General features: G+C 37.2%; 1 protein-coding gene across 8 annotated transcripts in view; it reads left to right on the top strand.

Moving 5' to 3' along the window:
• The window catches only part of UACA (uveal autoantigen with coiled-coil domains and ankyrin repeats), a 99,521-nt gene extending 86,133 nt beyond the window's left edge, over positions 1–13,388 (top strand). For all 8 annotated transcript variants that reach the window (XM_021100801.1, XM_003353467.4, XM_005659879.3 and 5 more), the window contains 4 exons: positions 974–3,712; positions 5,580–5,732; positions 8,336–8,401; positions 11,281–13,388. In XM_021100801.1, the coding sequence (XP_020956460.1) occupies positions 974–3,712; positions 5,580–5,732; positions 8,336–8,401; positions 11,281–11,352 (3,030 nt within the window). In that variant the 3' untranslated portion in view covers positions 11,353–13,388. The remainder of the gene's footprint in view (positions 1–973; positions 3,713–5,579; positions 5,733–8,335; positions 8,402–11,280) is intronic.

The raw sequence follows: 15,698 nt of genomic DNA, 5'->3' as shown, positions 1-15,698 counted from the left end.
GTTATTCCATGTTGCTTATTTTCCTCTTGATCCATGGACAAGGCAGTATAGATTTAACCGAACAACAATAAAACCTTCCTATTAAAATAGTGGGATATATATTCATAGCACATGGCTTTTATCAACAAATTAGTGTTTTTAATGAACCACTATTATAATAGGGTATATGGGGGAAAATAGAAATAGTTAAATTTAATCTTTCATAGTTATATATTCTGACACCTAGGAGTATTTCAATGAGAAGTTAAAGTATACTTCTTTTTGTCAGCATTTAGTAGAGGAAACAAGGTGTCAATCAAATTTGGTAGTAAGATTACAAGCTAAATTCTAATTTATCTTTCTGTTTAAGAGAAGAAAATGTGTTTCTGTTTTGTGAGTTAATTAACATTATTCTCTTGATTCTTATACTAGGTAGGTTTATTTTGGTGATTTTTTAAAAATTTAAACAGTACACTGTAGTTAACAGTGAGGATACCCAGAAGTTAATATATGTTATTAGAAAATAATATATAATTCTATGAAATTATTTACAGATTTAAAATTGTAAAACTCTGTTTACTCAAGGGTTCTAATGACTTTATTCAGAATTTGAAGTTCTAAGCACATTATGTGTGGTAAAACATAGAAATAGTAAGTGTCTTTTGATAAAGTTGATATTGATGTGTGGGTAGGTATTGTGAATGGGGAAGGAAAGAGAAAATAGTCCCTGGAGGCCACAACTATTTTCCTTCTTTTTTCTGCGGGAAATACACCTTGAGTGAACAGGCTTTCAAAATGTCACTGCTTGAGAGCATATTAAAGAAATCATACCCAGAACTGTTTTCCTTCAAAAGTCAGTACTGTATTTTTCTAATCTACTCATCTGAAAACCCTTTGACTACTGATGATGTGGAAACTTTATAAGTTTGATATTAAGTGTCTTCTTTAGGCTTTTGGGATTGATATTTTATTATTTTTTTAATTATTTTTGCAGTGTACTTCCTTAGGCATGCCAGCCCATATGCAGAGCAGATCTATGTTAAGACCCCTGGAGCTATCCTTACCCAATCAAACCTCATATTCGGAAAATGAGATTTTGAAAAAAGAGTTAGAAGCAATGAGAACTTTCTGTGAGTCAGCAAAACAAGACAGGCTCAAGCTCCAAAATGAGCTGGCGCACAAGGTAGCTGAGTGTAAAGCATTAGCATTGGAATGTGAAAGGGTTAAGGAAGACTCAGATGAGCAGATAAAGCAACTGGAAGACGCCTTGAAAGATGTGCAGAAGAGAATGTATGAGTCAGAAGGTAAAGTAAAGCAAATGCAGACACACTTTCTTGCCCTGAAAGAACACCTAACAAGCGAAGCATCTACCGGGAACCACAGACTGATGGAGGAGCTGAAGGATCAGCTCAGAGACATGAAAGTGAAGTATGAAGGTGCATCTGCGGAAGTGGGGAAATTAAGAAACCAAATCAAACAAAATGAGATGTTAGTCGAAGAGTTTAAGAGGGATGAGGGCAAGCTGATGGAAGAGAAGAAGCAACTGCAGAAGGAGTTGGGCATGTGTGATGTGGAGCGAGAGCAGAGAGTAAGGAAGGTCACTGAGATGGAAGGCCAGTTAAAGGACTTGTCAGCCAAGCTGGCCCTTTCCATCTCAGCAGAGAAGTTTGAAAGCATGAAGAGCTTGTTATCCAGTGAAGTAAATGAGAAGGCTAGAAAATTAGCAGAGATGGAAGGAGAGTATGAGAGATCACTTAGCGAGATTAGGTCATTAAAGAGAGAACTTGAGAATTCGAAGGCCAAACTGGCTCAGCATGTCAAACCAGAGGAACATGAGCAGCTCAAGAGCAGATTAGAGCAAAAATCAGGAGAACTTGGGAAGAAAATCACTGAGTTAACATCGAAAAATCAGATGTTACAAAAGGAAATTGAAAAGGTCCATCTGGATAATAAACTCCTCAATCAACAAGTACATAACTTAACAACCGAAATGAAAAATCATTATGTTCCTTTAAAAGTAAGTGAAGAAATGAAAAAGTCACATGATGTAGTTGTTAATGATTTGAATAAAAAGCTTTCAGATGTGACACACAAATATACAGAAAAGAAGTTGGAAATGGAGAAATTGGTGATGGAAAATGCCAGTTTAAGTAAGAATGTTAGCCGCCTGGAAACTGTGTTTGTACCTCCTGAGAAACACGAAAAAGAGATAATGGCTCTGAAATCCAGTATTGCTGAACTTAAGAAACAGCTAGCTGAACTTAATAAAAAATGTGATGAAGATCAAGAGAAAATATATTCGCTTGTGTCTGAGAACACTAACTTGAAAAAGGCGATGAGTAATCAGTATGTGCCAGTGAAGACCCACGAGGAGATTAAAACTGCATTGAGTAGCACGTTGGATAAAGCCAACAGAGAATTAGTAGATGTGAAGAAGAAGTGTGAAAACATAAATCAGGAATTTGTGAAAATGAAAGATGAGAATGAGACATTAAAGAGAAGCCTGGAGAATACTCAGAACCAAGTGAAAGCTGAGTACATCAGTCTAAGAGAGCACGAGGAAAAGATGAGTGCTGTGAGGAAGAGCATGAAGAAGGTCCAGGACAGCAGTGCTGAAGTATTAGCTAACTACAAAAAAGGCCAGGAGGAGATCGTGACTCTGCATGCTGAGATCGAAGCCCAGAAAAGGGAACTCGACACAATACAAGAATGCATCAAGCTAAAATATGCTCCGATTATCAGCTTTGAAGAGTGTGAGAGAAAATTTAAAGCCACCGAGAAAGAATTAAAAGAACAGTTATCTGAGCAGACACAAAAGTGCAATGTCACTGAAGAAGAGGTCAAGAAATGCAAGCAAGAGAATGACAAGTTAAAGAAGGAGATCTTCACTCTTCAGAAGGACTTAAAGGACAAGAATGTTCTGGTTGAGAATTCTCATGAAATGGAAAGAGCATTCAGCAGAAAAACAGAAGAGCTGAACAGACAGTTAAAAGACCTACTGCAGAAGTACACAGAGGTAAAGGGTGAGAAAGAGAAGCTAGCGGAGGAAAATGCCAAGCAATCTTCTGAGATCCTTGCAGCGCAGACTCTTTTGCAGAAACAGCACATGCCGCTGGAACAGGTTGAGGCCCTGAAAAAGTCTCTTAATAGCACAATTGAGACGCTCAAGGAAGAACTGAAGACTAAGCAAAGGTGTTATGAGAAAGAGCAGCAGACAGTGACCCAGCTGCGCCAGATGCTGGAGAATCAGAAGAACTCGTCTGTGCCCCTGGCAGAGCATTTGCAAATTAAGGAAGCATTTGAGAAAGAAGTTGGAATCATAAAAGCTAGCTTGAGAGAAAAGGAAGAAGAAAGCCAAAACAAAACCGAAGAGGTCTCCAGACTCCAGTCTGAGATTCAGAATACTAAGCAAACATTAAAAAAACTAGAGACTAGGGAGGTGGTTGATCTGTCTAAATATAAAGCAACAAAAAGTGATTTGGAGACACAGATTTCCAACTTAAATGAAAAATTGGCCAATCTGAATAGGAAGTATGAGGAAGTATGTGAGGAGGTTTTGCATGCCAAAAAGAAGGAGCTGTCTGCAAAAGATGAGAAGGAATTGCTCCATTTCAGCATTGAACAAGAAATCAAGGATCAGCAAGAACGATGCGATAAGTCCTTAACAACAATCACAGAGTTACAGAGAAGAATACAGGAATCCGCCAAACAAATTGAAGCGAAAGATAATAAGGTAATGATAACACCTTAGGTGTTTTTTTTTTTTTTTAATTTTTTTGTCTCTTGTCTTTTTAGGGCCGCACCTGCGGCATATGGAGGTTCCCAGGCTAGGGGTCCAGTCAGACCTGTAGCCACCCCCCTATGCCAGAGCCACAGCGTAAGCATGTCTCAGCATTGGAAAGCCTAGAGCAGAACTGCTAGAGTAGACTAGGACTCTATCGTCGCACCCCACAAGACGGGTGTATAAAAGCTTTAACAAAGCAACCATTATAACATCGCCTTTTGACTTTACCAGTGTGCAAAGAAAATTAGAGCTGAAAAAGTAAAGTAACACAAACAAAAATCAAAGGCAGTTTTCTCTTTCCTCAGCTGGTACAGCCAAGAATTGAGGAAAGATGGGGAGACTCAAGGGTCACTTGCCTCAAAAATTAGTGGTCAGAACCCAGCAGGTTTTGGGGTACTTAAATGGGGAGGAGGAAAAACTATGTTTCTGGGCTGCAAAAAAGTAGGGACACTGCGGAGCCTCCCAGACTTGATCTGGGCACTCGTACCCACACCAGTGAACCAAGCTCTCCAGCTCACTGTACATTCTTTCCCTCTATCTTCCTACAGATTTGCCTCCTCACCGAATGTCTTGCCCCTCCTTTCTACCTAGTTAAATCCTCTACATTCCTTAATGCTCACTTCAGCACTCACCCTCCTTTCTAAAGCCTTCATTGGCCAATCTAGCCTACAGTAAACCTTCCTCTTCCAAAATGCATGTCATGTTTTGATTTTCCATCCATTTACACATGTCAGAATGATGTGGTTGGTCTTTCCAACCAGTTTCTAGGAGTAAGTTCATAACTTATCTTTCCTTCCTATTGTTCATTCTCATGGTACAATTTATAGTATAAATAAATCAACAATATTTGTGAAACTAGTAGTTGAATAGAGTATGTACTATGAAGATGAGAAATCAGGGAGATTGAGTGCAGTTTTACCCATTCAGCAAATTATTATTAAATGTCTTCTACATGCTAGGTGCTATGTGTCCAGTGCTGGGGATACAGCAAGTAAGAGCAGACACAGCCCCAGCCCTCCTCAGTGGAAAGGTACAAGTACTAAACTTCTGACACATCTGCTCATGTGACCCAGAACAGGAGTGCTCTCAGCTTGTTTGGAAGTTAGTTATGAATATAATAATAATATATAATTATAATAGCAAGTTATTTAATATCTACTTAATTGTTGCCATTTATTTTATATGTATATGCATATCAGACATATAATTTTATTTGATTATTCCCTTGCACCAATAGGGGACTAATGCTCAGAAAAATAAAGGAAGTTTAGCTCAGCTTACACAGCTAATAAACATCAGATCTGTCTGACCTGGAAGCCAATGTTCTTTCCATTACTCTAAACAGCCTCCCTTTTTTTTTCTCTTTATACAAAGTAGCCTAAAATTATGCATTCTTGAAAGGAATAAGGCATCTAGGTTAACTCTAGACTTAAATGAGCCATACTGTTTACTTTTTCAAACCTTTTTGGAGAGAATCCCCTCTAACTTCCTGTGTTTCACAGTACCCAGCAGATAGCCTACATACCTTTATAGGTACTCAGATATTTCTAAAAAATAGGACTGAAGTCACACTCATATCTTAGGATATATGGCATCTCTGTTCTTAATTTGGTGATGTTTTGTAAGAAACTTACTGAGGGGAAATTGTATATTGTACATATTTATTGAAAACAATCTTGACAGTATTCATTCCTCAACTTTCTGGTCTATAAAGATAAGTTTTGTGTCTCAAGAAATGAGTTTTGTGTAAAGATGCTCATTATAAATGAATAAGTGACTAATATATGTTTCTTCCACAACTGTTTTTTTTTATAAGATAACTGAACTGCTTAACGATGTGGAAAGACTGAAACAGGCGCTCAATGGCCTTTCCCAGCTCACCTACTCGAGCGGGAGTCCCAGCAAGAGGCAGAGTCAGCTGATTGAGAGTCTGCAGCACCAGGTCAAGTCCCTGCAACAGCAGCTGGCTGTGAGTACCTGGGACCTGCTATGTGCAGGATCATGTTTGTTTGTTTGTAAAAGCTTCTTTAAAAAAACAAATTGATTTGTGGCTGTGTTCAGGTCTGAGAAATGTAATAACTTTTGCTACAGTTACTTATCCTATTTATAAGGTCATTTTTTTTGGTGCTTATTGTATACCAGGTACTACTCTAAACATTTTACGTGCTTCATCTTTAAACTTTATCAAGGTTTTATCTCCTCTATTTAATTCTTAGGGAAACAAAGATGAAAATATACCTGGGGTCAAACAGCTAGGTTTTTTTTTTTTTTTTAGTATTTCCCTTTTTTTTTTAAATTTTTTAATAATGATTTTTATTTTTTCAATTATAGTTGGTCCCAGATTTAATCCTGGGGCTTGCTGACTCCAAATCTGCTATCTTTCCAACTGTAGCACATTCCCTAAAATATTAGTCTACTAAACTAAAGGAAATTTTTTATTATCTTTTATCCTTGTGAATAAAGGTAAGCATTCCTATGGTTTTATACATTTTATCCTTATATATTAAAGGAAGACATTTGGATTTATAGATAGGTAGATACCTATATGGATATATATCTCTTTTATATATAAAAAGAAAGCATGTGGAGTTAGAAGCTGAAGTGGGAAGCTCAGTTCTAAGCCTTGCCGCTTGAAAGTAGGTGACATGGAACATTTCCCTTAACTCTTGTCTTCATTGTCCATAAAATAGGATAATAAGAACTGATTCCTTGTTTGTTTTTTATTTGCCTTTTTAGTTGAATAAACTAATATATAATATTTGGAAATACTAAGTAAAATGTAGCCCAACCAAATGTAAATTGTCAGGATAGTATTTTTCTATTGTATAGGAACTTGTTATGAGTTGTTTTTGAATAGAAGAAAGTTACTTTTTTTTTTTTTTTTGTCTTTTTGGGCCACACCCATGGAATATGGAGGTTCCCAGGGGAGCTATAGCTCCTGGCCTACTACACCACAGCCACAGCAATGCCAGATCCGAGCCACATCTATGACCTACACCACAGCTCATGGCAATGCAGGGTCCTTAACCCACTGATCGAGGCCAGGGATTGAACCTGAAACCTCAGGGTTCCTAGTCAGATTCATTTCTGCTGTGCCACAACGGGAACTCCGAAAGTTACTTTAAATTTTATAAATTTATTTTTGACTGCACCCACATGAGGAAGTTCACAGGCTAGGGATCGAACCTTCACAACAGTGACCCGTGCTGTTGCAGTAACAGTGCCTGATCCTTAACATGCTGTGCCACAGGGAAACTCCAGAAAATTAATTTTTTTAATTGTTCATTTTATAATGTTGTTGGGATAGAGATTAGTGATGACGTATTGCTGATTTGGATCTTATCTAAAGGATATGGAAGTCTCTTTGGTAATTGGAAATGTTTGTTATTATGTTCATGACATTGTACTAAGAACTACCAGGGGTAATGAGAGTATACAATCCAGTCCCCAAGGAATTCTGGCTAGTTAGAGAGGCAAAAACTAGGTCCATGGAAAGTAAAATAACAAGACAAAAAAATATCAAATATAGAATTGAGAATACAGTCTCAGATTCTAAGTGATTTAATTCCCAGGAAGGAAAGATGATTGGTGTGGTGGGAGCTAGTTTCAAAGAGGAAGAGAGTATCTGGCCTGAACTTATAGATGGATGGTTCTCTGGAAGGTGGAAGGAAATAGAGACTCTCCCAGGAAAAGGAAACAGTGTGAAGCAAGGCTTGGAGGCAGAATCAAGTGTCGAGCAATCTCCAGGGGCAGTAAAAGGCCTCTCAGCTCAGTCATGGGAGCTGTATGTGAGGCTCTGTAGTGGAGGCCATGGAGAATCAAACTGATGAATGGAATTCTCTCTTACATCTAATGAGATATCATCTACGGTCTTTTAGTCAAAAGTGATATGAGGAATGAGCTACTTTAGTCCTAGAAGCATGAAAGAGAATACAATCTAGAGGCATTGACGTGAAATGAGAAGTTTTTGCAATAATCCAAAACATAAGTTTACAAGTGTCTGGATAAGTTCATGGCATTAGATATGAACTGAGGCAGTAATTTCATGTTACCTAAGATAAGTGGTGTTGCTTGCATTGTGAATGTTCTCAGATATTCATTAGAAAAATTTATGCTGTTGTTAACACTATAGAATTATTTGTCCGGTAGGTCCAAGGTGGTTTGTCGTAAGAGGTATCAGGAACACTGTAATAATATTACTGTTTAAGAGAATCAGGAGTTCCCATCGTGGTGCAGTGGAAACGAATCCAACTAGGAACATGGGGTTTTGGGTTTGATCCCTGGCCTTGCTCAGTGGGTTAAGGATCTGGCATTGCTGTGAGCTGTGGTGTATGTCGCAGATGCGGCTCCGATCTGGCATTGTTGTGGCTGTGGCGTAGGCCGGCAGCTACAGCTCTGATTTGACCCCTAGCCTGGCAACTTCCATATGCCGTGGGTGCAGCCCTGAAAAGACAAAGACAAAAAAAAAAGAAAAAAGCATCCCAACCCTCAGGACAGCATTGTCACAAGCCTCCATGTGTTTAAAAATGCGAATGCTAATATTCTGATCTGTTCATCTCTCCACATTTCTAGGATGCTGACAGACAGCACCAAGAAGTAATTGCAATTTATCGGACACACCTTCTTAGTGCTGCACAGGTAAAGAAGAACCACTCTTTTGAAAAGAATGACATTTTAGAGAGAATATTTATTTATTTATTTAATTTTTTAGGGTCTCACCTGTGACATATGGAAGTTCCTTGGCTAGGGGTCAAATCAGAGCTACAGCTGCAGACCTACACTGCAGCCATGGCAACACCAGATCCGAGCCACATCTGTGACCTGTGCCACAGCTTGCAGCAACACCGGATCCTTAACCCACTGAGTGAGGCCAGAGATTAAACTTGTAGCCTCATGGAGACTATGTGGGGTTGTTAACCCACTGAGCCACAATGGGGGCTCCCTGAGAAAATAATTTTTTATTTTCCAGTAAATGTGAAAGTCATTGATGTTTAAAGTAGTTGTATCCCATATGCTTATTTTAAAATAATTGTTTCTTATAATCATGGCTTGCATATCTCTCAGAGAAATTTACAAAGCTGTATGGCAACACAGCATCTTAAATTTAGTGTTGTCTCCATCTGCTTGTCACTCATTTTATAGACAGTTTGGCAACATGTGATGGCAGCACACATTAATGGTATTGCTAGCTGGAAGTAATGCCTTGACATCCACACATGGCTGTCAGCTAAAAGAGGAGTAGAAGGACTTCATTATTTCTCCGTAGCTCAGGAGTATTTCTTTGAAATGTAGAGAATACCATAAAATTGCGAAAGATGACAAGTAAACTGTGGACAGAATTGTAATAATTTAAGAACAATGTTGGTTCCGTTAAAGTATCAATACTATTTATTTATTGAGCCTTAACTTTCGTGAAGCATAAGACAACGAGTTGCCTTCTTTGAGGTATAATGAAAAAGCCATTAAAAAAAAATCACACTAAGAAAAATGTTTAACTCATGAAGGATACCCTATGGATCAGCATCTCCAGAATTCTCAGAATAGATTTTCTGGGAAGACAGTAGAAACAATGTTAGAATGGCAGGTGAGATATAATAGAAATCATTTAGGATTTGAAGTGTCCACATTGGAAAAAAAAAATAGGTGTTGAGAGAAAGCTTCAGATGAGGTCATATAAAAAAAAAAAACTAGGTAAAATTAATGAAAAGGAAGAGATTTTATGATACTGAATTCTTAAAATCAAAAAGCCTGCTTTTTCTATAGTTGATGAAGGGGGAACCATGGAAAAGAATGAATGGTATGGTATAGTATCTCTGGCTACTTTCTTTTGAGTAGATAGAAGATAGCTGGGATTTGAAAGTATACTGTTACTGCAGTTATTAGAGAAGACTATTGATGGACAGCAGGATGGGGAGTTCTTGGGAAGGAAAATAGTAGAAAAGTGTAGAAGATCTTTGTTACTGAGAGTGAGGAACTCACTTGGGTCTGATGATGGCCAAGGGAGGAACAGCATACTCTTGCTGAAAAACCACAAACTAACAAGCTTTTCAACTACTTACCATGTATGCTTCTGAAATTCCAAATTATTTTCTACTAACTCCTAATGAAACATAACAAAAGCAATTGGCATCTGAAATAGTCTCGCCTTCTGGCATCATAAAGTTAACTAAGAGATTCAGTTTAGTCAACTGTGGATAATGTTTGGAATTTAAACATCCTGCTCTTATAGAAACAGATTTTGGAAACAAAACTTTTTATATTAATAGGAAGTGTTATGCTGAAACCTATTCAAGTGCTCAAGCAAAGAAAAATGGAAGGGGGATCTTGTAAGCCCACCATGTTGACTTGCGTTTAATCAACCTCTTGCTATCTTTTAAGTTATAAATGTCTCTTTCTAAATGTAAGTGAATAACATTCATTAAAAAGATCTCAGCCTAACTAGTTATGGGGGAAATGCAAATCACCAAGGAGGTAACATTTTTCACATCTGAGATTGGCAAATATTAAATGAGATGGTAGGTCTATGCCACTCGCTAGGGCATTGTGGACAATGGACATTTATATCCTTTTGGTTGGAGGGTAAATTGTTATTATAGCTCTATAGAGGGGAATTTTTGTAGTACTTAGCAAAATGAAAAATTGAGCCTGTTTTTTTGACATAGCAACTTCTTCTCTAGGAGTCTGCCCATAAAGATTGGAAACTATAAATGCCCATCATTGGGAGAATGGATAAAGAAATTATGACACATCCACACAGTGGAATATTATACAGTAATTTAAAATACTTAAGGAAATAACTTGGAAAATTTTCTATGACATTAGGTGAAAAGGCAAGTTACAAAATAATATATATGATCATATCTATGTTAAAAATATAAATATGGGGATTTTTCATAATTACTTTGGTAATTAAGAAAAAAACTCAGCTGAAGCAAAAAAAAATTTCCTTGTAATTTACTTTGCTCATCTATAACTTACACTGCTCAATCATCAAACCATTATGTAAAAAGAGAAAGAGAAATTTGTCCCTCTGTTCTCTGATAATAAATGTTAAGAGCAACTGGTGTGCGATTTTTTTTTTTTTTCCTTCTTAGTACCTCACCCGTGGCATATGGACATCCCTAGGCTAGGGGTCGAATCAGCCACAGCCACAGCCACAGCAATGCAAAATCTAAGCCACATCTGCAATCTACACCACAGCTCATGGAAATGCTGGCTCCTTAACCCATTGAGTGGGCCCAGGGATTGAACCCATGTCCTCATGGATACTAGTCTGCTTCCTTTCTGCTGCGCCGCTACGGGAACTCCCTGGTGTGCAGTTTTTAAATTGACTTTACTTCTATGTAGAGCTCTACTCTGTTTTCCAGTAAACTCTTTAGAATATCACTGCCATGGTGAGAATTTAGTATTTGGTGAATCACAACCAGTGAGGCCCTATTACAAAGGCTTTGCCTTTAGGATTTGTATGTAAAAGAGGATGACATAAAACATTTCTCTCCTTTCTTCCTTTTGCCAAGGGTCACATGGATGAAGATGTGCAGGCGGCCTTACTCCAGATCATACAGATGCGGCAGGGGCTTGTGTGCTAGCGTCAGCACCCACCAGCCGACCAGCTCTCCCTGTGGGTGCTGAGCATTCTGTGTGCAACTCCATGGCCTTTCCAGGCCTCACTGTGCGAGTATAATTAAAATAAAGTATATTTTGATCCATCAGTAGGTTTTTTTAATTAGGTGGTTATGTTACAGAGTTTTTCAGTATATGTTCAAATCTTATATTCTATATATGTTAATTTTACAATTAGACAAACAGGGTAACATTTTGCCTTGGGTTGGCTACCTAATTTTAAATGGTTGTGTCCCTAGTAAAACTGAAGCCATCTGAGTGAATCCGTGTAAAGAGGGGTTAGACCGAAATAATTATTTTTTTTTATTTTTAATTTTTTTTGTCTTTTTGACATTTCTTGGGCCGCTCCCGCAGCATATGGAGGTTCCCAGGCTAGGGGTCGAATCGGAGCTGTAGCCACCAGCCTATGCCAGAGCCACAGCAACGCGGAATCCAAGCCGCGTCTGCAACCTACACCACAGCTCACGGCAATGCCGGATCCTTAACCCACTGAGCAAAGCCAGGGATCGAACCCGCAACCTCATGGTTCCTAGTCGGATTCGTTAACCACTGCGCCATGACGGGAACTCCCCCGAAATAATTATTTAAAGGTTTCTTTCAGAGAAATTAACTGAGTTGAATCAAAACTCAATTAATGGATCAAAAGATCCTTCAGATCTTCAGTCAATCCATGAGACTTAATGCAGTTTCAAGGAATGCATAGTGACTTGGCTGGCCAAGTTGCATTTTTATTGAAGTAACTTAATGAATGCCTTTGAGTTCTTTTGGAGGTACAGATTTTTTTTTTATACTAGTAACTTTTATGCATTTTTAAATAAATTTCTTTTCACAAATGGTTTGTAGTGCTAAATTACATTTAGGCTAAGAACAGGCAAAGGTAGAACATATCAGGAATTTATAATAAAATTGCCTCATAATCTCTACAACAGTATCCAGATTTTCTCTTCTGGTAACTTTTCTTGCCTAAATGGTATACGAGATATATCTCAAAGTGTCAAAAGTTTTAGACTTTTTTTTAGTAATTACTCTGACATTTGCTACTATAGTAACCAAGCACTCATTATATATGCATCCTCCAAATGTTTTGTACTTATTTATAGGAAAATTGCACTAATGAGATTAATAATGTGAAATGCAGTTTTCTTGCAAAATTAGCATTAGAGAATTGATTTTAGAAGACAGATCTTTAAGGTACAAAAGTGCAATAAAATAGTAAACTATAGGAATATAGATAGCAAGAAAATAATAAAAGTGGACTTGTTTATAGTAAATATTGTAACCAACCATTTTTATTAACTATATCTATATCTCATTAAGGGAAAGTTTATATGTTTTGTTATTAATATTTTGTTTATGGTTCAGATTGAAAATTACTAATTTGACTGTTAGCAAATAAACTAAACAAGTGAACCATTTCAGCCAAGTTTTTTTTAATTGTAAAGTGTGTCTTAGAAATAATCTTTGAGCATCCTGAAGCAGATTTTTTATCTCATTTTTGTGAAATAACAAGGACAAAGGACCTTCAGAATAGCTTCTCCCACCAAATGATAAGCCATCTTGTTTCTTCAGCATGGAAACAACAGTGAAAAGTCAGAACTGGATTAATTTTTCTTTAGGTAGGTATACGCAGTTTACATAAGCAGTGCCTTTAATTTTTGTTTTTTTGGCCACACCGGCAACAAGTGGAAATTCCTCGGCCAGGGATCAAACCCATGCTGCAACTGCAACTTGTGCTACAACTGTGGCAACACCAGATCCTTAAGCCACTGTACCACATGGGAACTTCCTGGATTATTTAATTTTTATATTTAATGTTGTCATTCAGCATGAGTTTTATTCATGAGTTTTAGGTTACCAATTGAAGCTCTGGAGTGGAGAATATTCTTAACTGAATATTCACATTTCAGCATATTTTCCTCATTAGGGTTGGAAAGGAACCCCTATATATGTTTATATGTGTTTCCTTTTGTCTTCAACCATCAATAAAATGTTTTCAGTGGAATATTGTTTTGAATATCCTTGTAAAAGATTTGCGAGGTAAACTAGTTCACTTGCTATTTTTGGAGAATTTGGGGTAGAGAACAATGAGGTGCAAAGTACAGATGATGACATTCATTTTCAGTTAGCTATGTAGAGGGCAGTATCAAGTAACCTCCTCAAATTAATCTATTTTCTCATTCACTCACCTTTGGATGTCAGAGGCAGAGACTGTATGTATAACACTGAAGGCGGGAAGCTTTTTAGATAGTTAACAAGTGGAACATAGGCAATGGGTGATGCTGGTCTCTTTGCTGTTCTGTGTTCAGAAAGACTGTGAAGTCTGAACTTAGGCCAAGAGGAAGATCATTTGTTGTCAAAGATGTAAATGCTCTCTGAGAGAATCACTGAATTCTTATTGAAGTCCTTTGTTGAAAGCTTTATTACAATTCATCACTTAGTTTTTCTCTTATCACTCCTGGTTCATCAGAAAAGCTCATTCCTTTTGAAAGAAGGTCAATGTTATAAAGAACTATTAAAATAAAATCAAATATTAATGCAATGAACATCTTAAAATTTAATAATATGGTAACTGTGGTCACTAGCTACACCTTCACAGTTCTAAATTCCAGACAGATTTAGCTTAATCTTTCTTATAGCTTATTTTCTGTTTAAACGCTTTCTTTTGGTTGGTTTAAACCCTAACCAACATTGTGCTGTTTAAATTTTTTTCTGTTATTCTAAGTGCATGGAATCATTGCTGCTTTAAAAATCTTGCAGCTTTAGAACATGAGCACCTTTTTGCCCTAGTGTTACCAGCTTTCTTCTAACGAGGACCTAAAAATTGTTCTCATGCACAAGCTTCTTATCTACACGAGCTTCTTACCTACCTGAATGGTTCATGTTCTCAGTACATTTGTTTCCCTGCTTACACTAATGCCAAGTGGGAAATAGTAGTGATTACAAGCTTCTTTTAGTATTTGCTTCACCATGGTGGAGGAAAACTACTTCTTGCTGCCTCTTTTTTCCTTATCACTGGATTCTGCAACCTTGGGGTGATCTTTTTTCTTCTTACAGGTTCTGTGCTTCAAAGTAAATGGCAGTACCTCTGGCACCAAAATAAAGATTGAAAGAGGGTTGCCTATGATGGTTGTGCAAAATATAATTGCACATGTCTGGCAGGGGAAGGAGACCCTGGACCTTACTCCTGGCTGCTAAATGTTGTGAATAAATTTCAGAGAGGAAAACACAATTACGAATAATTTTCAGAAAGAGAAAAAAACAAGTGGCACCATAAAATATATGGTGTGCAAAATGGAAAATAGATATTTCAACTCCCATTTCATTCAATGATGTCCCCAACTAAGCTGGATCTAAGACTTTAAGACTTTTTGTTGGAAATTCTCTTCTTCCCTGTGTTTTGGTCTTAGCTGTTTCGAACGAGACTGTGTAGACTAGCCTCTCCAGGTAAATATTAACTTGCTTCTTATTATGGCTTCTGTTTCATACTGCATATATGGACCTTTGGCTCATGAGAGTCATGAATGTAGAGATTTAAAGAAAAAAAAAATTGCAGCAGAGAATGGCTTTCCAGTAAGACTCCCTGGGCAGTGAGAGCACTTGTGTTTAGCATAATTGGGCATATGGCATCACTTATGCATTGGAGGGCATTTTCATTATTTATGCCTGCATGCACAAACATTGATGATGAATGAATTCAACCAAAAAGGGAAGGTTACAAAAATGTCATATGTAAATGAAAAAGAGCCAAGACTAGTGAGGGTTGCTTCTCTAGATATCTATGTGTGTGTACACATGCATACACATAAATATGTATAAAGTAAAATAATAAAAGTGACATCAATAAAAACAATGCCCCTTATAATTATTTGGCATCAAATTGTACTTAATAGGCCCGATTTTATTTTATATTTTAACAGGTTTGCAATTTTTTTTTTTTTCAAGATAGCAGTCCTGAGAATATTCTGAATTCAGGAAAGAGTTTAGAGACGTTATTGCCTTCTTAATAATTTAGAGCTTCTATTGCTCTGCCAAGTCAGAAGATTAACATTTAATAGAAAAAAATTATATATCTATAATTCAGTCACGGCTATTAGATCAGATGGATTTTACATTAAGTGAAAAATATGTCGAGCATTTAAGGACCATTAAACTACAGGACTCTTTTATTGGGTTTTAAGGCCTCCGAGCCCGGGTCCTGCTGTGAAGGGTATTTATTTTACATATACAGAACACATTAAAGATGGGAAAAGGGCATACATTTTAAAAGAAAATAGGCCATGAAAAAGTATGATTTTCCACATTGTAAACAGCT

This window comes from Sus scrofa, chromosome 1 (assembly GCF_000003025.6).
Source record: "Sus scrofa isolate TJ Tabasco breed Duroc chromosome 1, Sscrofa11.1, whole genome shotgun sequence".
Lineage (NCBI taxonomy): Eukaryota > Metazoa > Chordata > Mammalia > Artiodactyla > Suidae > Sus > Sus scrofa.
Note: the sequence above shows the minus strand (reverse complement) of the source record. Positions and strands in the feature narration are given on the sequence as shown.